Source organism: Bufo gargarizans, chromosome 11, assembly GCF_014858855.1.
Source record: "Bufo gargarizans isolate SCDJY-AF-19 chromosome 11, ASM1485885v1, whole genome shotgun sequence".
In the NCBI taxonomy this organism is placed as follows: Eukaryota; Metazoa; Chordata; class Amphibia; order Anura; family Bufonidae; genus Bufo; species Bufo gargarizans.
Window position 1 is genome coordinate 87,568,453 of NC_058090.1, and position 25,858 is coordinate 87,594,310.

Below are 25,858 nucleotides of genomic sequence, written 5' to 3' on the forward strand. Positions count from 1 at the left end.
ATTAACCCCTTATGAACCATTGATCACCCCCCTGTCATTGATCACCCCCCTGTCATTGATCACCCCCCTGTCAGGCTCCATTCAGACGTCCGCATGTGTTTTGCGGATCCGATCCATGTATCCATGGATCCGTAAAAATCATTCGGACGTCTGAATGGAGCCTTACAGGGGGGGTGATCAATGACAGGGGGGGTGAGCAATGACAGGGGGGGGGTGATCAGGGAGTCTATATGGGTGATCACCCCCCCTGTCATTGATCACCCCCCCTGTCATTGATCACCCCCCCTGTCAGGCTCCATTCAGACATTTTTTTGGCCCAAGTTAGCGGAAATATATATTTTTTTTTTTGTTAGTTTTTTCTTACAAAGTCTCATATTCCACTAACTTGTGTCAAAAAATAAAATCTCACATGGATGCACCATACCCCTCATGGAATCCAAATGCGTAAACATTTTTAGACATTTATATTCCAGACTTCTTCTCACGCTTTAGGGCCCCTAAAAAGCCAGGGCAGTATAAATACCCCACATGTGACCCCATTTTGGAAAGAATACACCCCAAGGTATTCCGTGAGGGGCATATTGAATCCATGAAAGATTGAAATTTTTGTCCTAAGTTAGCGGAAAGTGAGACTTTGTCAGAAAAAAACAAAAAAAAAAAAAACAATTTCCGCTAAATTATGCAAAAAAATAAAAAATTCTATGAACTCGCCATGCCCCTCATTGAATACCTTGGGGTGTCTTCTTTCCAAAGTGGGGTCACATGTGGGGTATTTATACTGCCCTGGCTTTTTAGGGGCCCGAAAGTGTGAGAAGAAGTCTGGGATCCAAATGTCTAAAAATGCCCTCCTAAAAGGAATTTGGGCACCTTTGCGCATCTAGGCTGCAAAAAAGTGTCACATCTGGTATCGCCGTACTCAGGAGAAGTTGGGGAATGTGTTTTGGGGTGTCATTTTACATATACCCATGCTGGGTGATAGAAATATCTTGGTCAAATGCCAACTTTGTATAAAAAAAAAATGGGAAAAGTTGTCTTTTGCCAAGATATTTCTCTCACCCAGCATGGGTATATGTAAAATGACACCCCAAAACACATTCCCCAACTTCTCCTGAGTACGGCGATACCAGATGTGTGACACTTATTTGCAGCCAAGGTGGGCAAAGGGGCACACATTCCAAAGTGCACCTTTCGGATTTCACCGGTCATTTTTTACACATTTTGATTGCAAAGTACTTCTCACACATTTGGGCCCCTAAATTGCCAGGGCAGTATAACTACGCCACAAGTGACCCCATTTTGGAAAGAAGACACCCCAAGGTATTCCGTGAGGGGCACGGCGAGTTCCTAGAATTTTTTATTTTTTGTCTCAAGTTAGTGGAATATGACACTTTGTAAGAAAAAAAAAAAATCATCATTTTCCGCTAACTTGTGACAAAAAATAAAAAGTTCTATGAACTCACTATGCCCATCAGCGAATACCTTAGGGTGTCTACTTTCCGAAATGGGGTCATTTGTGGGGGTTTTCTACTGTTTGGGCAATTGTAGAACCTCAGGAATCATGACAGGTGCTCAGAAAGTCAGAGCTGCTTCAAAAAGCGGAAATTCACATTTTTGTACCATAGTTTGTAAATGCTATAACTTTTACCCAAACCATTATTTTTTTGCCCAAACATTTTTTTTTTAATCAAAGACATGTAGAACAATAAATTTGGCGAAAAATTTATATATGGATGTCGTTTTTTTTGCAAAATTTTACAGCTGAAAGTGAAAAATGTCATTTTTTTGCAAAAAAATCGTTACATTTTGATTAATAACAAAAAAAGTAAAAATGTCAGCAGCAATAAAATACCACCAAATGAAAGCTCTATTAGTGAGAAGAAAAGGAGGTAAAATTCATTTGGGTGGTAAGTTGCATGACCGAGCAATAAACGGTGAAAGTAGTGTAGTGCCGAAGTGTAAAAAGTGCTCTGGTCATGAAGGGGGTTTCAGCTAGCGGGGTTGAAGTGGTTAATGAAGGTTTTTTTGTTTTTTTTTACTGAATTTTAGCAATGAATCAGTTTTAAATGTTTACACATCCTTTAAACTGGTTTTAGATCTTGTGTTTTTACAGTAGTTGTATGACTTCCAAACGATTGAATGGTCAGACAGCTTGGTCATATATACATTGGTTAGCCATAACATTAAAACCTTATCGATTAAGTGAATGATTATTATAATATATTATATATAATATAATATTTATAGGTAGGAAGTAAACAGTTCTCATGAAGTTGATGTGTTGGAACCAGGAAAAATGGGCAAACATAAGGATCTGAATGACTTTAACAAGAGCCAAAATGGCCGGTCTTGTGCGGAGTTCCCAGTGTGCACTGGTTAGTACCTACCAAGTGGTCCAAAGAGGGACAACCAGTGAACTGGTGACATGGGCACTCAAAGCTATGTTACTATGTTACTATGATGCACATGGAGAGCGAAGGCTAGCCCGCCTGGTCTAATTCTGCAGAAAAGCTGTACTGTAGAGCAAATTGCTGAAAATGTTAATGCAGCCTATGATAAAAATGTAAACATTGTTCAGGAATGGTTTGAGGAGCATGACAAAACGTTCAAGATGATGACTTGGCTTCCAAATTCTTCAGATTTCAATTTGGCCAAGTATCTGTGCTGGAAAAACTAGTTCAACCCATGAAGACTCCGCCTCGAAACTTACACATTTTAGTGTCAGTCAAGACACCTTCAGAGGTCTTGTGAAGTCTTGATGGGTCAGAGCTGTTTTAGCAACATGAAGAGGACCTACACAACTTTATGCACATGCGATGAGAGTATATACACTAGCATAAATGGGACAGCACACAAACCCATTGACTTTAATGTGTTACCCACACATCAGTGGTTTTATATGGACCACTGAAGCATTCTCTACACTTGTCCATGATTATGGGTCCCTCACAAACATTTTAATCTATTGGTCTGTGGAAACCACGGACACAACATAGGTGCTAAACGTGTTTGGTCCATAGTGGTCATGGACCACTGGTAGATGCTCTGTAAGCTAATTTTCACCCCAGTAGTGTCCTTGGAATACAGATGAAACATGGAGGGCAAAAAACAGACACATGGACCAAACACAGATACATCATGCCATCTTGTCATGGATGCCATCACGCACAGGGACGTGTGATGTGAAAGAGGCCTTAAAGGGGTTATACAGGAACTGATAATTCTGACTTATCTTCAGGATAGGTCATCATTATCACATCAGCATAGGTCCAAGTCCGGCATCCCTGCCGATCAGTTGTTTCAGGGAGCCACTGTGCTTACCAGAGCTCTGGTGAGGGATTAGGGCTCCCAGCAGCTATTTAAAGACAACACCATACATCGTATAGTGGCAGTGCTTGATATTGCGTCTCAGCCCCATTGACTTCAATGGGGTTGAGCTGCAACTAGACCATGTGACCGATTTATAGTGATGTCACTGGCCTAGGAAGAGGCTGCAGCGCTCAAGGGCTATTCTAACAGATGATTGGCAGGGGTCACGGGTGTCGCACCCCGCAGATCTGATACCGATGACCTATCCTAAAGATAAGTCAGAAATATATTTTCCTGGATAACCTCTTTAGGGTGTTTGTCTCATCTAAGACATTGGTATCATATCACTAGGATATGCCACCAATATCAGATAGAAGCAGGTCCCACCTCTAGAACCTGCACCTATGTCCAGAACGGAATCCCGACATGCGCAGCCCTCCATTCATTTCTACAGAACTGACGAAAATAGCCAAGTGCTGGCTTGGCTATCCCCAGAAGTTCCATAGAGTTAAAGGGGTTGTCCAAGTTATATTTATTGATGACCTATCCTCGGGATAGGTCATCAATATCAGATCGGCGGGGGTCCGACACTTGGCACTCCCGCCGATCAACTGTTTGAAGAGAAGGCGCACGCCGTGCCAGCGCTGCCTCCTCCATTGTTTACCTGCTACCTGTTGCATCTGCAGCGGTGAGCGGCTGTAATTGCACCCAAGCCGCCCCATTTATTTCTATGGTACGGATCGTTTCTATAGCTATCCGTACTATTGAAATGAATGGGACTGCTTGGGTGTAATTCCACCTGCTCACCATTGCAGATGCAACGGCTTGAAGGTAAACAGTGAAGGGGAGGCAGCGTTGGCATGGCGCGCGCCTTCTCTTCAAACAGCTGATCGGCGCGGACCCACGCTGATCTGATATTGATGACCTATCCTGAGGATAGGTCATCAATAAATATAACTTAGACAACCCCTTTTAATGGAGCGGTGGCCACGCATGCATGGTGGCTCTCCATTTTTTTCTATGGGACTCCCAAAAGTAGCCTAGCACGCTTGCTTGGCTATTTTCGGAAGTCCCATAGAAGTGAATGGAGAGCACGCTGTGCATGCATGGTGTGCTTTCATTTCACTTTCAGCGTCCCGTTTTAGAAATAGTTGTGGGTCTCAGAGGTGGGACCTGCACCTATCTGACTTTGTTGACATATCCGAATGATATCCCCCCAACGTCTCGGGTGAAAGAACCCCTGAAGGTGCACTATGAAAAATGCGTGACATTGCATCTGACTGTCAACGCGCTCCCTTCCTCAATTGAGACATGACAATCACAGAAAATTGAACACTGTTGAATTGTTGGTTGCAGGGTGCAAGACAGTGAAGTCACAGACCACAAGGCAAGTCACGGGCAACTGTGACTTTTCTGCAATTTGTTCCTGTTTCTACAGCTCTAAAATAAGACAAGTTGCGCGACACATGTCACCATTTAGCCCCAGCCCTAAGCTGCAGCTCTGTACCGAAAATCTGTGCCAGGTTACCAGACTTTCCAGATAATCAGATGTTAGATGAAAAGGATTTAATTACCAAACACTTATCACTTTCATAGAGCAGGTATCATCCAATTCTTTATTCAGATGAAAGATGGTGTGCATTGACTTCAGTATTATACAGCAGGTCAAGAACAACATCCAGGAGGCATCTGATCTTATCATGCAACCTTTAAGAGTTAACCTCACTGCTAAAAGCCGTGTGCAAAGAAGCTTACACTCCCATCTCGGTCCCTCCCAATGTAGAATTAAAACATGAGCTGAGCTGCTGTGCAGTCACTCCGAGTTTGGCCACAGCATCAGCATCAACATGCCGAAGTGCCCTAAGTGTCAGAAGGAAGTCTACTTTGGTAAGTATCACCACAACCACCACCTCAGGGTGCGGACACATGGTCAGGTTTGGAAGCCAAACTCAGGCGTGGATCCTAAAAGAAGAGAGAGTTTAAAAGGACGGGTACAACTTCTCTGTTTTATCCTCTGATTTTGTAAGAATTCCTGGTTTTGCCTTCCAAAACTGCATCCAGAACCCTGACCTAAGCCTTCAGCTTCCCTAAGCTAGAGGCGAAAAAGTAAACTCTTGTAGGAACCTGCAATTTGTGCACAATACAAAAAAATAGACTGTCTAGTGCTGAAATCTATGAAATGCTGTCATTTTATGGTATATTGACGTACTTCTGGGCTGGTTATCTCACGTTTGGTTATATTGACCTACATGCTTATAATGACACCTTGCATGACTAGGTGAGGCATGAGTGTAGATCAGATGTCACACCGAGGTGGTTATTGAAAATGTCATAGATTGCAGTGTACTGTATGCGTCTTTCAGTATGGGCATAATTCATTTATAGAGCTGAATAGTACTGCACCAATTGTTTTTTGCATCATTGTGACCCCCCCATAGATGATAATCTAAAAAAAACTAACAAAACAAAATGAATAACTTACTGTAACTATGCTACAAAGTCTTATTGAAATTTGAAATGTTTTTTTTTTTCTAGAGTAACATCTCTTTTTATCTAGAAATAGATAATCCATAGGGCATGTCTGCTATTGCTGCTGAACTTCAATGAAGGGAATGAAGCTGAGCTGCAGTACCAGACACAGCCAATGGACCGAAGGGGCACTGTTTCAAAAATTTTGAAATCGATCTGGCAGATCTTAGTCTCTGCGCACATGAGAGATCATATGATGTACAGTAAATGGTGTGCGAAGTTTTGAGGAATGTAGAAGACACAATTTTAAGCAAGTGTGGAGCTTCTAGAAGGTTTCTGCAGAGCTTGATATGTGAACTACTGATATCAGTCATGCACTTCTGCCCTTTGCTCTTGTAGGACAGTACAGAGATTACCAAAGTGTTTGCAGGCAAGCAGTAATATTGACACCAGAAGCAGATCTTACTGCAAGGCGTCCAAACTCCATATATGTCTCTGTTTCTTCTATACACAGGGGAAGGGGGGAATAAATGCAGTGCAAGGTGTGATGCTGATGTATCAACCACAGCTTAAAACCACAGAGATGTAGCAGAACTAATGTCATATTTGACTGTGATTCAACAAAATGTACCATAAAAGTCCAATACTCTGTAGAACACTATAACCAAACCTAGTTCCTTACAATTTAAACAGAAAACCATGGGATTATATTTGACGAGGCGATCATCTCCTCTGGTTGTTGTGCCTCCTGGGTATTTTATTCAGGCAGGGAAAGTTGCTGGTTAACTAATTATTTCAAAGAAGGGTTTCGCAAGTTCAAAGGACGTTTCGAAACCGCACCCTGTCAGAGCAGTTTGCATACTTGTGTGATACAATAAAATTGAGCAGAGGAAGGAGGACATAAACTGGCTAGGAAGGCGGCAAAGTCTATCACAGAAATTACAATACCAATGAAGTCGTAAGCTGAGGGGGGGGGGGGGCAAAAAAGGTCCATGAGGGTACTATAGCCAATTTTTTTTTGTCATTTTTCATGCTGGTTTGAGAATATGTGCTAAGCAGGTTCATAAGTTAAGAAATATATAGAGTTTTGAGGTTGTCAACATAGTAGAAACAGTGCAATGCTTGTAAAATTGTAGTGAAACTCATGTCAAGGAGGAAAAGTAGTTCAAATAGGCAACCAAAGGATAATTTTTTTACAGTGCACCTACTGTATAATAAGAGACAATATCTGCATTTGGTCCAATTGTTGCCCCTTCTGGATCATATAATCTGGAAACTATCTCTGCCAATGTCTAGTAGTCATTGGGGAAGTTTTATCAAAACTGGTGTAACGGAAAACTGGCTTAGTTGCCCATAGCCACCAATAAGATTCCACCTTTCTTTTTTCAGAGCTCCTTGAAAAATGAAAGGTGGAATCTGATTGGTCCCTATGAGCAACTAAGCCAGTTTTATAATTTACATCAGTTTTGACAAATCTCCCCCATTAACTAAATGAACCAACATGATCCTTTGATGGCCTTGATGTTTGACGTAAGAAGCCTAGGCTTTATAATCTCCATTGAGGCTATATCAGTGATGCAAGATAAGCTGAGGTTTGCTCGATGAACACCACACCCATCACCCAACCACACCCTATAGTGATCGCCCCTGATCACAGCTGTTTTCCACAAAAGGTGCATTAGAAAGACCATTTCTATACAGGACAAAGAACTCATGAAAAATTAACCAACAAGTACTTTTATCCTACTGCAATATATTTTCGAATCTGTATTATGCAGATCCTGTGTTTCTACAGAACCTAGCTCAATAAAACCCTATTAAAACAATAGCGTTCCTCTAAAAAGTACAAAAATTGCTTGGCCCTCAAGGTCTCTGTTCATAAATGTATTTGGTTTTGAAATCCTTGACTCGTTGTTGGCCCAGTCACATACTGTGGCTCTTCTACAGTTGATCCTTTTTGACTATATCCTCTTTGGTACTTTTTGTTAGAGCATCCTCCAAGGCTAAAAATAGAACATGTGGAAGATATTAGATGGGCCTTCAGCAGAATCCCAAAAATCCTTTTAAATCCAGGCAATTACGTTTAGGAGCCTGCCAGATCATTTTGGAGACAAACACAATTGGCTTATAAGAACCACATCAGATGTGTCTAAGGACTTGTTTACCTGATGTCGGTATACATCTTGTTGCTAAAATCTGCTCCTGCTCTGTACATTTGATGGTCTGATGGCCTGCAGACTGAGTGGACATTTCTCCTTGTCTTTCGAGACATAATTGGTTTCAGATGTTTGACAACCCTATAATTTAGTGCAAACCTCATCCTTGTCATTCTTCTGTCAAAACTTAGTACCGCCATAAGAGCATTGCATCTTGACCACACATTTCCAGTTACATATCAGAGATAATTATAGTCGAGAAGTCCCAAGTGGTCTTCTGCTTCCCCCACTGTTCCCATTCCGACCAAGAGCCAATGACTGTTGGCCCTGTAGACGGAACATTTAAAATAGAACCATGAAAAGTCACATATTAACCATTGTTTAGGCCAAATTATATTTCTACAAGTAAACCCCCTGTCTATATGCCTTATTAGGGTTCACCTCTATGATCCAGAGTGGCACCACCATTCGCTCTGGGAGACTTAAGGTAGGCACAATAGTTAGATGAATGTTAACCGAACCTGCCAATCTCAGTAGGATCGTCGACCACGTAATGTGTGTGTGGAAAAAAAAGACGGGCAATATTTGGTTGAGAATCTAATACACAGACAGTCAATCATCATATGGATAGCCTGGTTTTGGTTAAAAAATTTAATCAAAATTGTCCTCAGTCCTTTTCCCTAATTATTACTTGGAGGCATAATATATATATGGTACAACTGTAGTTCATGGGCCATCTCGTTCAGGCAAATCTAACTTCTGCAAAATCATTACCATGAATTATTTACCAGCAGTAATTGCTTTAGATCATGCTGACACTATGATAAGACGTAATATCCAGCAATCAGAAACCCTCACACTGTTTGTTTTTCAGTCCCAACCATGCTCAGCAAACATCTTAGTTGGATTGACACAATGCTATGTATAGGCCAAATTACAAGTCATACATTAAATTATACAGTGCTCCTATACCCTTGGGTAATGCGTCACTGGGCTCCTTTAATCTTCACAACACTGTGTTTTCAAGAGTTGAATGGTTTGTCGCTGTACAGAACCATCTGTATGACAGCTGGTATTGTTATAGATTCTCATGCGAAGAACAGATTCAACACATTTTTTTGCAAGTGCTGTCTACTCACTGATTATCCTTGACTTGTTCTTCTGAACTATAACCAAGCTTCTGTTGGGAGGTGCCCTGTGCAGTCACTTCATCTCCATTAGTGTGTGTACGGTCATATCATGTATAAATAAATGTATTGTGCTTACATTTCTGTTCCATATGTTGGTCTAATAGTAATGTCTGTCTAAGTAACTATCAGCATACAGTGCTCAAATGATATCAACATAAGGAGACCAAATAACTCCTACATAATCTAACATTGTCTAAATAATACTAGTATAAATATTAGGATTCATGCTGGTCACCAACCTTAGGCACTATGTCATCTGTGGCATCCCCTTCAGCAGGAGCACACAAGGCAGACACCCTAAAGCCCGCCCTGACTGCACCACGGTGTACTACTTAGAGCCTACTACTGTCAACATGTTCTTGATGCCTCTAGATTATCTCTAGAGCTGATTTTCAATATTAGAGTTAAGATTTAGAAAGTATTTAAATAGGATTTGTCATTAGTTACGCTTCTTTTTATTCTTATAACCCCATACAGCAAGGTCTAAGCTAATGCTTGAGGAAGTGTCTCCTGACCATTCACCAATGTCCAGAAGAATGGCAGATCCTAAAGTGTTCCTAAATCCTAAAAAAAAAAATCTTTAAATCTCGATGCAGATAAGTCAAGACTGTAATTGTTTCACATAGACTCCAGGGTAGTTTTTGGTGATTCTTAAAGTCATAGGCACTTATGGTGGCCATACAGATCAGATGACTCTCAGATGAAACAACTGATTTAGGTGGGACGAGCCAACTATTCGATATGCGCGGAGGTTTCCCAACTCTCCTGTGAAAGCAGATTTAGGTGGCAAAGCAGGATCAAGCATGTTGGATTTCAACATCTCCAATGCGCTTCCAGAAGTGTTCAGTCAAGTTGGGTGTGTAGGTATTTGGAAAGATGTTTAGCCACATATTGAATCTGATAAGTGTTGGATCTCCTGAAGAGATGATCCCGAGGGCCCTATCTTTATCTATAAAGAACATGTGCATATTCACACTAAATTGTAGTATAAACTTAGTTTTTACCATTGAACACTCAGGACATGTCACTAGTAAGGTCTAATTCGTTATCTAGGAGTCAACTCATAAGAGCTAGACCTCAGTGGTAAATGTATGGCTCCAAATGGGACTTTTGCTTGACCTTTAGGACCCTTTACATGTCAGAGCTTGGGCTCATCAGCCCGACGCTGTGTCTGTTTCTGGAGTGCCAACCAATATGTCTGCCCTAACAGCAACCACAGGGTTGTCACCTAGGTATCTTAGACCTCTGGACAGCAATTCTGCCAAGTTATCAAGTGATAGCTCCCCCAATTCCATATCATATACCGTATTTTTATTATATTAAATTCCTTTGTCTAGTGTTAGGTGTTAGCACCTCATAGATATAATAAGATGGTTTTCTCATGGAGAAACTCTCAAGAGAATAGTTGACTGAACCATTTGATTTAAGGGGAACAAAAAGGACTGGGCATTTTTTCCTTTGTCTTTTAAGGAAGATAACTGAGGTCAAACAGATATTGAAGGTGTATAGATACAGATGGAGATGATACAGTAGGTGGCAAGTATATATATATATATATATATATATATATTAAATGTGGGTTATGCTTTTTTGGAATCAGCAGTCAAATTTAATAAAGATGAATTTTTTAATATTAGTTCCTCTTTTTGTAAGTTTTGAAACTGGAAGTAGCAGTGAAAGGTCAGGAAACAGGCACACAATAGCAACAATGTTAGTCTATATTATGCAATTTGGAAATTTTAGCGATTTTCTAGGACCAGTCGAGAACATTAAGTCCTTGTTTTGTTGACTTCATAATTCTTTAATTACTAGATTGGCCAGCTTTGAGGAGACGATGACCGGTAATGTTAGGTTTCTTATAAAAAGCTTTTAGTCACCTTGTTAAAGTCTCATTGCCTTCCTCTGGATCAACTTGCAGGATAACAGGCCGAACTAGATGGACAAATGTCTTTTTTCGGCCTTATGTACTATGTTACTATGTTACAGACGACCTGCCACCTGGAACCCCTTACAAAATCGAGATAATGCTTTCTGGTGCTGGCCAAAAAGAAATGTAATATTAAATGGTGACCACTCAATGAAATGAACCACCAAAGTCAAGAATCAAGTAGAACAAAATTAAATGAAAAATTTTAATGATTCATATAAAATAATAAAAGTTATTAATCCAGATAAACATTTTTAGACATACACCAAGAGTTAAAAATCCAGACAGAACAAGGAGGACTCATATACTACTTTGCCCCTTGTTCTATCTTTTGTTCTGTGTGGACTATTAATTCTCATTGCATGTATTAGAATGTTTATCTGGATGAATAACATTAAAAAATTTTGTTTAAATTTGTCCTACCTGATTTTTGGCTTTAAATGGCCATTAGGAAAATACATGGACAACTAGATTGTACCTGAGTGGGAGTCGCTGTTGGATAGTGCCTCTCCTCTCTGGCTCATAGAATATGGCCATGAGTGGAACACTCCCACCTTAATATGCTCTGATAAGATATCTGCTTAAGATTTTGCACGGTATTCTGCAACTGGAAATTTCCCCACCACACCGTTGGCATAGCAATCCGGGCAGGATACACACAGATACGTTATCATGTGTATTAAAAATGAATTTTTAATAAAATAATGGTATGACTCAAAGCCCTATGAACACACCTATCAAACCCAATACAAACAATATAATTGCAGGTGCAAGCCGAATACAACAAACACTGACTTAGGTTTGAAGCCCTATGACCAACGTTCAAAACTAGTCTCATCTTCTCCTGTCTTGGTTATCCTTTTTAAAGGCTGGAACATATTATGTCTTTGTGACCAGACACATTCTATAGCTAGACTTCTCAACCCTTTCCTTCTTAGGCCTCACCAGCCAAACCATGGTGCCTGGGCCTCACAAGAGGTTAACATCCATGTCAAAAGATGGACAGGTATATACCGGTATGTCATTTCTAAAGTAGGTCACAATGTCTGTGATATATCACTTCTGCAGAGAGGGTTTTACATGGATGCATACCTTCAAGACTTCCTACAACCCATTGTAAGAAGGCCTCAGGCAGACATTAAATGAAACCTGTCACCTGGTTTGCGGCTACTTAAGTTGGTGTTTAGGGTCCCTGTAGTAAAGCCACTTATCCCCACTAAAGAAAGTGAATAAAATTCAAATGTACTAGCAGAAGAGTCCAGGACTTTTCTCCACTGGTATCAGGTGCATATGCACTGCGTCAAGGAAGTTGAGGAGGTCCACCACGCTTTACTGCACATACACTGCACATCGAGCACACGGGCAGTCAAACTAAGTGTCCATCCTCGACTTCATCGTCCAATACGCACACGCCTGATGCCACTAGAGAAGATTCCTGGACTCTTCTCCCAGTAAGTTTGCATTTGCTTTCATTTGTGAGGATGGATAAGCTTGCTACGGGCAGATTTTGGACCTGAAACCCCAGCTGCATGATGCCATGCTGGTGGTTTGGTGACCCCAAACCAGGTGACAGGCTCCCTTTCAGGCGCTACACAGCTTCACCCTTCTTTCCATTTCATGGGAGGGTACAGTTGATATTGTTTGGATATTTTTAGCACAGTAACACAGGACAGTATAGTCTTTAAGCCAAGGCCTGTAGAGCTGCCAAACAAGCTGTAAACCTCAGCTGCCCAACAATAGCTGTCACCACCAAACTGTTTTTTTAAAGATATCAATGCCTTCCAAAACAATATTTCAGGATATTTCACATCAGAGGAATGTCTGCCGATTTTCACCCATGAAGTTCATAACCCCTTGTTCTGTTCCGAGCTCTTTTGTTATCATTTATTTGCACTGAAACGTCTTGTATTTGTGTTGCTTTGTTAGTATTTGTATTATATCGCTTTGTTGGCCAAAGGAGGATCGTTAACACCTTGGTACAAGTAGTTTTAATGGCCAAAGCTAATAAGACAAATAACACAATGGTTCAATGTGCACCTTATAGAATGCCCAGCCTCATCCTAAGACGACTGAAGTGTTTACAGTGGAATTCTGGGCCACTTGACCGTCACTCACTACGTCTTATGATCATTCCTCGTCAAGGCAGTTGTCTCACTTGCACAATCTCTTCTTAGGGTGCAGGTCTGCCTGCTAGAAACATCAGGAGACAAATGGGATCCCTCTGAGGAGCCATTGTTTTATCAGAAAGGGGTATTTTATGAACCCAAAATTCATAGAAGACAATGTTGTGTAAAATTTTGGGCCATTTTTCTCAGCAGTACTATGCAACTAAAAAATAAACAAAATATTTTTCTTCTTTAGCAGTCAGCACAGAGAAAAAAAAACTCCTACACAGACAGGGATTCTATTGTCAGTTTACTGCTGTGAGGGGAAGGTGTTATCTGCTACTATAATAGTAGGTGTAGAAATGGGATGACAGTATGACAACTCTGTTCGCCTAGATAAAAATGTCCACAGAAGAGCATTGCATTTCTCAGTGTATTTTGTGATGCTCTAATTGAGTCACTCATCCCCTTCTCTCTATGGCCCCAGTGAATGGTCTGACCGAGAAAGTCAAGTGAAGTAGAATACATGGAGTGACTTAAAAAAACTATACCCAGAAAATTAGCCACCTGTCTATTGTGAAGGGCAAAGTACAGAGTATAAATAAATCACTGCAAAGGTGCACTACAATATATGCAACGGAAAATACAAGGCTAAACACTCATGCTAGAGACTTTAGCCAATATATTCTGGTCAAGAACATATCGGAGCCCGCGCACCCCGTCAAGGTATCTCAGTCTGCGCGGGACCTACTGCTAAACCTACCTCTAGTGTGTGTCTGATAGGTGCTAAGGTCTGACTCACAGCCAAGCTACCACAAACCTCCAAGGTAAGATCCCAAATAAAATGGAAGGAGGGAGGAGGCTGCTCGCCCCACCTATAACAGGCTAGTGTGACACAGGCTACCAGGTGCAGAGTAGAATATTTTTTTTTTTTATGGTACTGTCCTTCTAAATAAGCTGTTGCCTCTGAAACCCCTGGCGAACAACAGGATGTAACAGGTCCTTCAAGGGAAATCACCTGCTTGCATTCAGATAAGTGGACAACCATGTAATAAAGTACACAGAGGGAGCAAGTCTAACTGAAGAGTGACGGACCCCCTCTGGGACATGTATAGGCCCTAATAGGGAAGATGTAAAGAGGTTGTCATTGGGAGACAATGCCCTTAAAGGAATTTTCTGGGATTTTTGAACTGATAACCTATCCTCTCATTAATCAGCTGTTTGGGAAGGCACCGGCGCAAACAATAGCATCACAACCTTTTTTCTGCTCACCAGGCACAGCGTTGTACATATGTTAGTATCATAGCACAGTAAAGCTGCGCCTAAACCATGTGCCTGATGAATGTGATGTCACATGGCCTATGCCAGTGGTGGCAAACCAATGGCATGCGTGCCAGAGGGGGCACTCAGAGCCCTCTCTGTGGGCATGCACACAAGAACAGATTATAGGCAGGCAGGCCTGGACTGGCAATATGGGGGTCGCCAGTCCACTCCTTAAAGGGAACCTGTCACTGGGATTTTGTGTATAGAGCTGAGGACATGGGTTGCTAGATGGCTGCTAGCACATCCGCAATATCCAGTCCCCATAGCTCTGTGTGCTTTTATTGTGTAAAAAAAAAACGATTTGATACATATGCAAATTAATCTGAGATGAGTCCTGTCCCTGAGATGAGTCATGTACAGGACTCATCTCAGGTTAATTTGCATATGTATCAAATCGGGTTTTTTTACACAATAAAAGCACACAGAGCTATGGGGACTGGGTATTGCGGATGTGCTAGCGGTGATCTAGAAACCTATGTCCTCCGCTCTATACACAAAATCACGGTGACAGGTTCCCTTTAAATGTAACGTGTCCTGGCTGGTGGAGCTCCTGCTCTCCACTAGCTCATTGCCGTGCGCAGGAAGGAGTGCTGACATCAGCACGTCAGACACTCTGCTGCCCTTCGGAATCCTGCCCTCCCCCTGCAGCCTCATCGTTTGGGACTCCTGAGTCAACGTAGGTAGGCCTCAGCCCTCAGGCCTGTATAGGGACTCCATATTATGGAGGTTCTCCATTGGATGATGTATGTAAGGAGCTGATGAGCCATCTAGTATAATGCCCTGTATATGGAGGATGTATATAAGGAGACTATCACCTATGTATTATACTGCCCTATATATGGGGTCATTGTCGTGGCCCAAATCGCTGTGTAGCCATTTTGTATGTGGGCTAGCAAGGTTGGTGTGCCAGGGCTACGTTTAAGTCCCAGTCCGGCCCATGTTAAAGTATGAGTTGTTTTTCCTGAACTAAAACCTCAGTATTCAGGTTAAATTGCAGTGTTGTCACTTTGCGATAATTAAGTAGGTTTTAGGTTGCAGTTTGGAGACTCAGTCTCAAAAAAGTTCACCATCACTGGCCTAGGCAAAGCTGGGAGAAGGTCGTGGTTCTACTGTGAGCCTTCTCAAACAGCTGATCAGCGGGGGTCCCGGTTGTCAAACCCCCACCGTTCAGATACTGATGACCCAACCAGAGGATAGGCTATCAGTTCAAAAATCCCAGAAAACCCCTTTAAGGGGGTTGTCTCCCAATGACAACCTCTTTTCTATTGATCAAAGTAAGCAAATACAGAATGCACCTGTATTTCACAGATCTGTTATCTGCAGACAGATATACAGACATGGCTGTGTGTTCTAAAGCTTATTTTTCTGATACCAGAATTCCCTTTTATGTAATAGTTGTGCTGCTGAGTGTCGACTAATCTGAAAGACATGTTACAAAGGAGTTGATGTCCTTCAACCGTATTATGAACCCTTTGGTTGTTAGGCAATGCATCCTTAGCAAAAAAGCATGTCAGACATGACTCAGTTGTACAGCTCAGGTTAAGAAGAGTAAGAACCTCTAAAGAATAAGAACAATGACTAGTTGTTGGCTCTTCATACATGAGCATATGCTTAATATAAACTGCTACTGTATTGTACTGTAGATTGTATCGCCCTAAACCATGTCCTTCATTTGGCTATATCCCCCAGGCCTGGTTATCGTCTAGCAGTAGTATAAGGTCTGTATTGTGTGCTACCAGCAGTAATACAGCTGCTCAGTACAAAGTTGAAGGAATGTCAAGATAACTCCAAAACTGAAATGTTCACATAATGCTGCTGTCAGACTGATGTTTAGCACACGATAAACCACAAGAAAGTATCAAAGCCATCCAAAAGTCTTCAGCTTAACTTCATTTTAGAAGTAGGGATAAGGAGAGCTGGCCATAGCTGAGGCTTGAAGTGTAAAGTGCACGCTCTATTAGTGGGCAGCTTGGGTGCTTCCACCATAAAGGAGTCAAAAGCCTATGCTCTGCTCGGGGTGGTAGTTGCCAAAATTTGGACCCCAAATGGTCCTACTAAACCCATACCTCTCTATAAGAATATGGATTGTATATGCTTGAAAAAAAAAATCTGTATTAGCACAAAAGTCATCTGAATATAGACATCCTATCGGGGTTATCCCATGATTAATGTAAAAAATGACAATCCCTCCCTGACAAAAGCTAGAACCAGCCCTGAACCTCGCATGGAACCAGAGATCTCCCCATTCATTGCTTCAGTTGTTCTGCTGGATTATTTTAAGGTGGCAGCTAAGGGGACGATCCTTTCTCAGAGGGTGTGTCATTTCTGCTGCGGCCCTATCACAGCTCAGAGGGCATGTTCTTTCTGCTGCAGCTCTCTCTCTCTGTAACGGTCACAGCTTCTGACGGTAGATATGGATGGTAGCAGTTGAAGGATGCAACTGAGGACGTGAGACCACCTCAGTGAAGTGGACAGAAAGATAAGGAAAAGAAACGCAGGTGGCGCTATACAGATAAAGCGTATTAAATAACTCAGTGGCTATACTACATTTTTAATAACATCGAACTCCAGAAGGATTTGGAGCTAGGTGCTAGTTTCAAAAACGTAAGCAACCCCTTTAAGCTCCACCTTGCACCAACTATATATTTTCTGGAGCAATATAGTTAATTTATTATTAATGCACATCTGATTTTCAGGTCAATAAGAAGGGCATTTATGAAGAAAAGAGGGGCAAGGGTCAAACATAGGGAATGTCCCCTCTAAAAGGAAACACTTGGGAAGTATAACAAAACTGAACTTTGATGGTGTGAGGGTTGGACTCGGTGTGAAGGCCGGACATCACTTGGTGTCCAATGTTCCCCATTTTCAGTGTTGAGGTGGCTATGTATAAACTGGAATTTTACATTATAGCCTCCAAATATCCAGCTCACCAGATGGAGGGTGACCTCACATTTGTGTCCACAAACTGTGGTGTGGACATGTAGGTGATCTCCTTCTGATCAAGCCTTCATATGTAAAGTGGTCAAACTGCTATCAAAGACAAATCCAGAGCTTGGTCATAAAGACTTTTAGATTCGGGAGGGGGCGAAAGATGATATATTTTATAATACAGATAGTACACAGCTCCATGCAGTACACAGATAAAGGAAACCAGGAGTGAGGACGAGTGGGAGCATTTGGACCACAGCCACCATTTTTCTGTCACTGGTGGAATAAAGCTGATCTGTCCAACCCAGTCAAACTGGTGACTGATCTGCTGTAAATAATGCATGATTCAGTAGGAGTAGACTCTGGCCTATGGTATCTCTGCTGTTACATGTAGATACCAGTAATGGACAATGGTGGCTTGTTTTCTGGAACAGGAAGCTACAAAACCACACAACGTCTTCAATGAACTTCTCTGTTACACTAAAGTGTCTACATTCAAAAATTTGGGGCGTTTCGGTCTTCAAATTTCTAGCAGTAGCAGCGATGGGGCTTAGTGATATTACTTTGCCTTGCCTGGAATGAAGGTTTACGTCAGCTCTACATTCCTACCTAAAGTATACAGACCCAGACATAGTGTATTTTCCATTGTTTTGTGCATGTTATAACAGGAGGATGTCAGCCGTCTCCATAGCTATATACATGCGGGATGTCCTCTGCAGGCATGCAATGTACAAAACTGATGAAAGCAGCAGATTCCTAACTTGCGTGTTTGCTTTGTTGCAGCTGAAAGGGTGACCTCACTTAATAAGGACTGGCACAGACCATGCCTACGATGTGAGAAGTGCAGCAAGACTCTGACTCCGGGGAGTCACGCTGAGGTACGATACATTATAAACTTAAAGGGGTTATTCGGCCGAAGAGCTGACAACCCCAATGGTCCTAACCTGTGCCCAAGTATCTTCAGTCCCTAGAAGGATGCTCACCTGATCGTGTTGCTCACCCCTGCCCCATTTCTGGTTCTCTGACGGACTGGAAGTGGATTGGGCCTGTGACCGCGGTGGTCAATCACTGGTCCGTTCTAGCACGCGTGACCACTGAGGCCAGTGATTGCCTGCAGTGGCCATAGGGCCAAGTCATTTCCGATCTGGTGGGGAGAGTTGGAAGGCACACAAGATGGTCAGTCGGCACAAGGAAGGAAGCAGCCATGATTGTACAACTTTATGCAACCCCTTTAAATTGTAATACCCATCTCTACTAGGATGGGTTATTTATAAAATCTAATATGCATAAAAAGATATAAACTACTCTAACCAATAAAGTACTATAATGTGTTGGGTATATTATTATAGTATATATTGTTAGCAGTACTAATTTGCACACTTTCTCTTTCAGCATGAGGGAAAACCCTATTGCAACGCGCCTTGTTATAGTGCCTTGTTTGGACCAAAAGGTGAGAATTCAGTGTATAGTATAATATGGTATAGTACGGTATAATATAGTCTGTAGAGATGAGCGAATTTTTTATATTTTGCATAACGGAAACAGAACGGATCCATTTTGCAGCCCATAGACTTCTACTATGACGGAATGAATAACGGAATGCCTCTAAAAGGCATTCCGTCATAGAATTGCTTTATGGTCCGTGGTAACGGAATCTATAACGCAATTCTGCTTTTACCAGTAAACGAATCGCAAACGAATTTCATAAGCGGAAATTCGCTCATCTCTTATAGTATGGTATAGTAGAGTATGGAATAGTACAGTATAGTATCATATATTGTAAAGTATGGTATAGTATGATCTTTAGTATATAGTATGGTATAGTATGGTATTTATAGTATGGTATAATATAGTACAGTATAGTGTAGTTTCAAATGGTATAGTACAGTATGGTGTAGAATGGTATATATAGTATAGTATGGTATAGTACGGTATATATGGTATATAGTATAGTATGGTACAGTGTAGTTCGGTATGGTATAGTGCAGTATAGTATGATATATAGTAAAGTATGGTATAGTACGGTATAGCATAGTATGATCTATAGTATATAGTATAGTATGGTATAATATGGTATTTATAGTATATAGTATGGTATAATATAGTACAGTATAGTGTAGTTTTGTATAGTACAGTATGGTGTAGTATGGTATATATAGTATAGTATGGTATAGTACGGTATATAGTATAGTACAGTGTAGTTCAGTATGGTATAGTACAGTATGGTGTAGTATGGTATATATAGTATAGTATGGTATAGTACGGTATATATGGTATATAGTATAGTATGGTATAGTACGGTATATATGGTATATAGTATAGTATGGTATAGTATGGTACAGTGTAGTTCGGTATGGTATAGTGCAGTATAGTATGATATATAGTAAAGTATGGTATAGTACGGTATAGTATAGCATGATCTATAGTATATAGTAAGGTATAGTGTTGTATGGTATTTATAGTATATAGAATGGTATAATATAGTACAGTATAGTTTGGTATAGTACAGTATGGTGTAGTATGGTATGTATAGTATAGTACGGTATATATGATATATAGTATAGTATGGTACAGTGTAGTTCGTTATGGTATAGTGCAGTATAGTATGATATATAGAAAAGTATGGTATAGTACGGTATAGCATAGTATGATCTATAGTGTATGGTATAGTATGCTATAATATGGTATATATAGTATGGTATAATATAGTACAGTAAAGTGTAGTTTGGTATAGTACAGTATGGTGTAGTATGGTATGTATAGTATGGTATAGTACGGTATATATAGTATATAGTATAGTATGGTATAGTGTTGTATGGTATAATATGGTATTTATAGTATATAGTATGGTATAATATAGTACAGTATAGTGTAGTTTGGTATAGTACAGTATGGTGTAGTATGGTATATATAGTATAGTACGGTATATATGGTATATAGTATGGTACAGTGTAGTTCGGTATGGTATAGCACAGTACGGTATAGTATAGTGGTGATTAATTACCTGTAGCTTTATATGTGGTTCTAAACATATATGTGTTGTCCAGGATTTGGGCGCGGAGGTACAGAAAGTCACACCTTCAAATGAAGCAGTAAGTACATTACTATAAGAAAATCTCCAATAGTAATTCTGCCCTAGAAAACTTTCACCAAGCATGCTCCCTTTATCATTTGAGTAATAATATTACTACGGTCTGCCTTGCCAGTGTTTGCTGGCAGCCGGTAGCCTGTGAATAATACCGCACCCCTACTGAAAGATTTACATGGAACTTGATATCAGCAGCAAATCTGTTTCCTGCCCTCAGGGCTTGCACAACGCATCCGTGTAAATGTTCGCCATCAGTGATACAAACCGTACAGGCCTGATGACATTTCCGTAGCCTACGAATGCAAGCCATAAATTCCCCCATTCATTGACAGCAAGCAAACATGTAAAGAACCTGAAGCATGACTTGTACGACACTTGGCTGCACAATGTGACGTCTCCTTTCTTCCTCAGGTCTGAGCACGCACAGTATCCGGAGAACTTCTCCGCCCTACCTGCAATGAATTGTTTGTCCCTGCCGTCTATTGATATGCCAGTTCTCATATATAAATATCCTAGTGCCCTGTCCACCATCTGAACGACCCGTATCAAGCGCTAGCAATGGAAAGTCCGCTCTCCGATACCACTAGAAGTATAGATAATGACCCTTGTAATCATACATTTTGATACAGAAGTAAAATATCTGGCAAGTGGATGTGATTATTCATGAATAAATAGAAATACTTTAAAAAACTACAACCGTGTCTCGTGTGATCTCCTTCATATCACTGGGGTCATTTATCAAGCTGGTGTAAAGTAGAACTGGCTGTGTTGCCCATAGCAACCAATCAGATTCCACCTTTCATTTTCCAAAGGAGCTGTGAGAAATGAAAGGTGGAATCTGATTGGTTGCTAGGGACAACTGAGCCAGTTCTACTTTACACCAGTTTGATAAAGGACCCCCTATGTATCTAGTTTATGGGAGCATCCCCCAAAATATGTTTCACTACGTGCATAGAGGGGTTCATTTGCAAAAACTGAAACAAACCCCCTCCATGCCTTCTGACTCCACCCCGATAAGACTGGTGGCTTTCTGCATGGGGCGCCATTTGTTCACAGTGCATTTTGTATAGATACAATACATTTTTAAGAATTCTATGTCAAAATGACATTTTGTGAGACAAAATTACATTCCATCCTAAAATTAACAGAATTGTATTTTGTGGCTCAAAATTCATTTTGTGACATAGAATTACAGAATTTAATTTGTGTCACAAAATGCACTGTGAACGAATGGCGGCCCATAAGAATCTGGTGCAGGGGTAGACACCTTTGTCCAGCTCTATACCAACTATTGGTTTTCTTACACCAGAAATGAGGCGCCATTTTGGCCAAAACAGTGCCACAATCTTTCCCGTAAACCACACCCCTCCCGTTAAGCCCCACCTACTTTTGGAACAAGTCAGAAAAAATTGTAGAGACTCAAGCTGCACCAAATTGCACTAATTTGCGTCCCATTTTAGACAGATTCTAGGCGCAGACACATTAATAAATCTGGGCCACCGTTTGTTACGCTATAATCATCCAGCGTTGGTGGCTCTGACACAAGACCGTATGGGAATGATGGGCGCATGGTGGGGGTCTGGTTGTGGCATCAGGCCCACACATTTACCATCTCTTATGCCTTAAAAAGACTCCTTTCATAGTCTGGAGTCCTTTTTACTCCAGGCCTGGTCATAAATGAGGTGCTTTCTCCGTAAAACACTGGTCTTTGTTAATGACCCCTAATGATAATACTCCGTGGAAGAGATTTATCAAAACTGGTACAAAGGTTGCCAATGGCAACCAATCAGATTCATCCTTTCATTTTCTAAAGCAGCTCTAAAAAACGAAAGGTGGAATCTGATTGGTTGCTATGGGTTTCCTTTGAACCAGTTTTGCTAAATCTCCCCCAATATATTCCACCTTCAAGACTGACTTTTGGGGCAGATTTACTGTCTAATAGACAGATCTATAGAGCGATATTGCACAATATTTCCTGTAAACCACATCCCTTTTCCCTTCCAGTTTTGTCCTTTCTCAATAAGCTGCTCTGCTTGTCGAACAAGGAGTAAAAAGTGATTAAAAGTATCCAAAACACCGGCCGATTTCCGGTATAAATTATGGGTTTCGGATGGATAAAAACTGTTGCATGCCGCTCTGTGCCAAAACAGCCTGCTGGATCTCAAAACAGAGACGCGAACGAGGCCTAAGGGCTCATGCACACAAACCTTTTTTTTATTAATTTTTTTGCGGCCCATATGCCGAACAATTGAAACTGACGGCATTCAGTGTCCGTAATGGCCATTCTGCAAAAAATAGAACATGTCCTACAATTGTCTGCATTATGGACAAGGATAGGACTGTTCTATGAGGGGCCGCGCACATGGCCGATATCTGTGAATCATCCAACAGCCCTGTACATGAGCCCCAAGATAAGTTGTGCCCTACTTATAGGATCCTTGGATCTTATTGGCAGGGGTACGATCACTAGGGCTCCCCCACGATCATGAGAATGGGGGCCCGTCCTCTTGTTTGAATGGAGTGGTGGACACACATGCATGTCTTCTGCTCCATTCAAACAAGGAGCACTGACCCCATTCTCGTGATCAGCAGTGGCCCCAACGGTTGGACCTCCACCTATCAGACACTTTTGCCTTATCCTGTGGATAGGAGATAAGTTGTCTTAATGGGACAATAGGACATAACCAGAGCTAATGAGGTAAGTAAATGTAGGAGTTTTGAGGAATGTAGGAAATTTGAGGAGGGGTTTGATTTAATTTATAAATTTGGTCTAGGGTCTGGATTAATTTTGGGGTCTTATTTGTGGTCTGAACAAGTCTTAAAGTCTTGCCTGGGGTCTGCGTTCACTTTGGGATCTATTTTATGGTCTCAATTTTTTGGGTATGATCTTGTCTTGGATCTAAATGAATGTTAGGGTATGGGCTGGAGTCAGGATTATATTGGGGTCTGGATTAATTTGGGGGGAATGAAATGGGATCTGAAGTCATTTGGGTGTTTGAACTCATTTTTGCATCTGGTTTGGAGGTCTGAATTAGTTTTCTGGCCTGGGGGTGTCACACTTTTTTGGGGTCTAATTTGGAGTCTAAATTAAGGTTTAAGTTAATTTTGTGGTCTGGATTAACATTGGGGTGTGATCAGGGTCCGAATTAATCATTATTCCCTGGTGTGGAGTCAGGATTACGTTTTTTCGTCTGATGTGGGGCCTGGATTCATTTTTTTAACTTTTGCACCATGAACTTTCCTAGCAATATTCATGTTGGGAACTGAAAGACCGAAACGCACCTCTAAATGTTTGGGGCATGCAGCTCGAGCTCTAGGGTATAGGACCAGATGGTGATATTCTCATGGCGTTTTATTTATTTATTTTTTTATTTCTTGCAATGTATTTTATAGGCTTTAAAAACTTTACAGTGTGGGGAAGCATGAACACTGAACAGACACCGGAAGAATGTCACATGGGCAGCTTATCTACAGTCCTGCAGGGCAATAAAACTGAATCCTCATACTGTCTGCAGGCAGCCTAAAAAATATTTCCTGTATTTCATAATTTCATTTTTCAATATACAACGGAATTCATTTTTGGGTTACACGTCAGCCAGAGAGGAAGCTATCTGAAATGAAATCCCAAAACATATCTGCAGCGGAGCAGTTATTACCATATTTTATGGTTCGCCTCACTCCTATTCACAGATTTACTATGTTTTGCTCGTATAGTTGCCTCCTCCGTGTCTACACGCCTTTGATTGTTTGTTGGTTTACTCTCTATGACGTGTGTTAAGCTCAGACACCGGTTCCAGACTTATAATATTGCTGATGCCTCCAGGGTAGGAAAACCTCTCAGCTATTCAGTAACACAGGGAAGCAGCTGTCATAAACCTAGCCTTTATCAAGAATACTAGTCCCGACATACCGTTCAGTGAACGTTGCACAAATTACACTTAGAGATGCATGAATTAATTCTAAACTAATCAAATTTGTTACAAATTTCCCAAAAGATTAAAATTTCTGGAAATCTTAAACTTCTGGGATTTGTCCCTCATGATTTGTTCAAAATGGAAGCCACCATTTTATAGATCAGAATACAGAGAAGAAGACATCTGCCACCAAAAAGGGATCATTTTTGAACCTTTTTAGAACAAAAATCCTACAGTGCAGTGTGTTTTTAAAAAAGGTCGATTGTTACCACCCACCACATCTATTTACCCATAGGCATATATGATACAGTCATTACTAATGCTGTCTTGGGTTGTATACAGTCCAGGAGACCTCTGAGCTTCATACATGGCTTCAGTTCAGTTGAGGCACTTTAGGTTCGGACTGAATCAGATCTGACGGCCACTTCGACTGAATCGGAACCTAAATGAATTTAGGGAAATACCCTCATCTCTAAAGTTACACTAACTCTAACTCATTGTCTTCTCCTTATCAAACTATTTAGTCCATGTTCTCACTTGAGATTTTATGGGGTATGTATTTCATAGTTGACCCCAAATGTTGGTCTCTTTTGGTAAGGAGACATAAAAGCATTTTCATCCTAATTAAAGGAACATGACGTAGCTAGGGCAGGGCTGGCGACATGCGCTGGGTCTCAGGGAGGCCCCATCTAGCCATTTTTAAAGGACTAGGTTAGAGAAGAACACGAAGCACTGAGATGTTTGGAATACTTTTTTAGCTTAAACAAACAGCATAGCTCATGGTTCAATGACACTAATAAGGAGGCTCTGACGGAACATTTTGGGATTTATATTACATCCTCTATGTACTTTAATCTTTGAACTGCAATTGGCAATGATTTTTTTCTATTATAGCTCTATAGCTGATATCACATTTTTATGCTCCGTAGCCTTCAGCTCCTTCTCCTCCCTGGTAGATCCTCATAAAGTTCACCTTCAGTCTCCATATAGTAAACACCTTGTTCAAGTGGAATGAAACAATATAACACTGATCAACTTGTTGGGAACCAGTTATATTCATACATACTGCTAGTACATTTGTTTCTTAAAATTCATAATGTCATTTTTTAAGAGTCCATAGTGAATCATACAATTTATTACCATGGACTTGTATACAAAATCAATATGTGCCCATACAGTAGACAGCATATTAGTAATTCCTGGAACACAGGTAAATGTGCAGCTCTAGGGGGGTACTTGCAAATTGTTCTCTTCATTTATGTTATGTAATTTTATGCTTTGTATCTCCAGTAAGGTAATGTATAGGAGTGATTGAGTTAACCAACTGTGGCATGGCCCCTTAGGGAAGCTAAGGTGTACACTGTTAGCTCCACCTGAACTCCTAGTAGAGGAGTCTAAAGTTAGCAGGGAAGGAGAGAGGAGGCAAAGTCCATGTGCTCCACTCCATAGTGT

The 25,858-nt window shown here is 41.0% G+C and overlaps 1 protein-coding gene across 1 annotated transcript; it reads left to right on the top strand.

Annotated features, from left to right (window-relative positions):
- Positions 1-5,038: 5,038 nt before the first annotated feature.
- CRIP1 (cysteine rich protein 1) lies at positions 5,039-21,175 on the top strand. The gene is made up of 5 exons (XM_044271586.1): positions 5,039-5,193; positions 18,188-18,282; positions 18,797-18,854; positions 20,452-20,496; positions 20,904-21,175. The coding sequence occupies exons 1-4, from the start codon at positions 5,154-5,156 to the stop codon at positions 20,490-20,492; spliced, it is 234 nt and encodes a 77-aa protein (XP_044127521.1). The 5' UTR covers positions 5,039-5,153; the 3' UTR covers positions 20,493-20,496; positions 20,904-21,175.
- Positions 21,176-25,858: the final 4,683 nt, after the last annotated feature.

Bases quoted from the DNA above. Each gene is read 5' to 3' on its own strand.
- CRIP1 (XM_044271586.1), top strand. From the start codon at position 5,154: ATGCCGAAGTGCCCTAAGTGTCAGAAGGAAGTCTACTTTG. The intron at 5,194-18,187 runs GTAAGTATCACC...GCTTTGTTGCAG, and splicing joins TCAGAAGGAAGTCTACTTTG to CTGAAAGGGTGACCTCACTT. The intron at 18,855-20,451 runs GTGAGAATTCAG...TGTGTTGTCCAG, and splicing joins TGCCTTGTTTGGACCAAAAG to GATTTGGGCGCGGAGGTACA.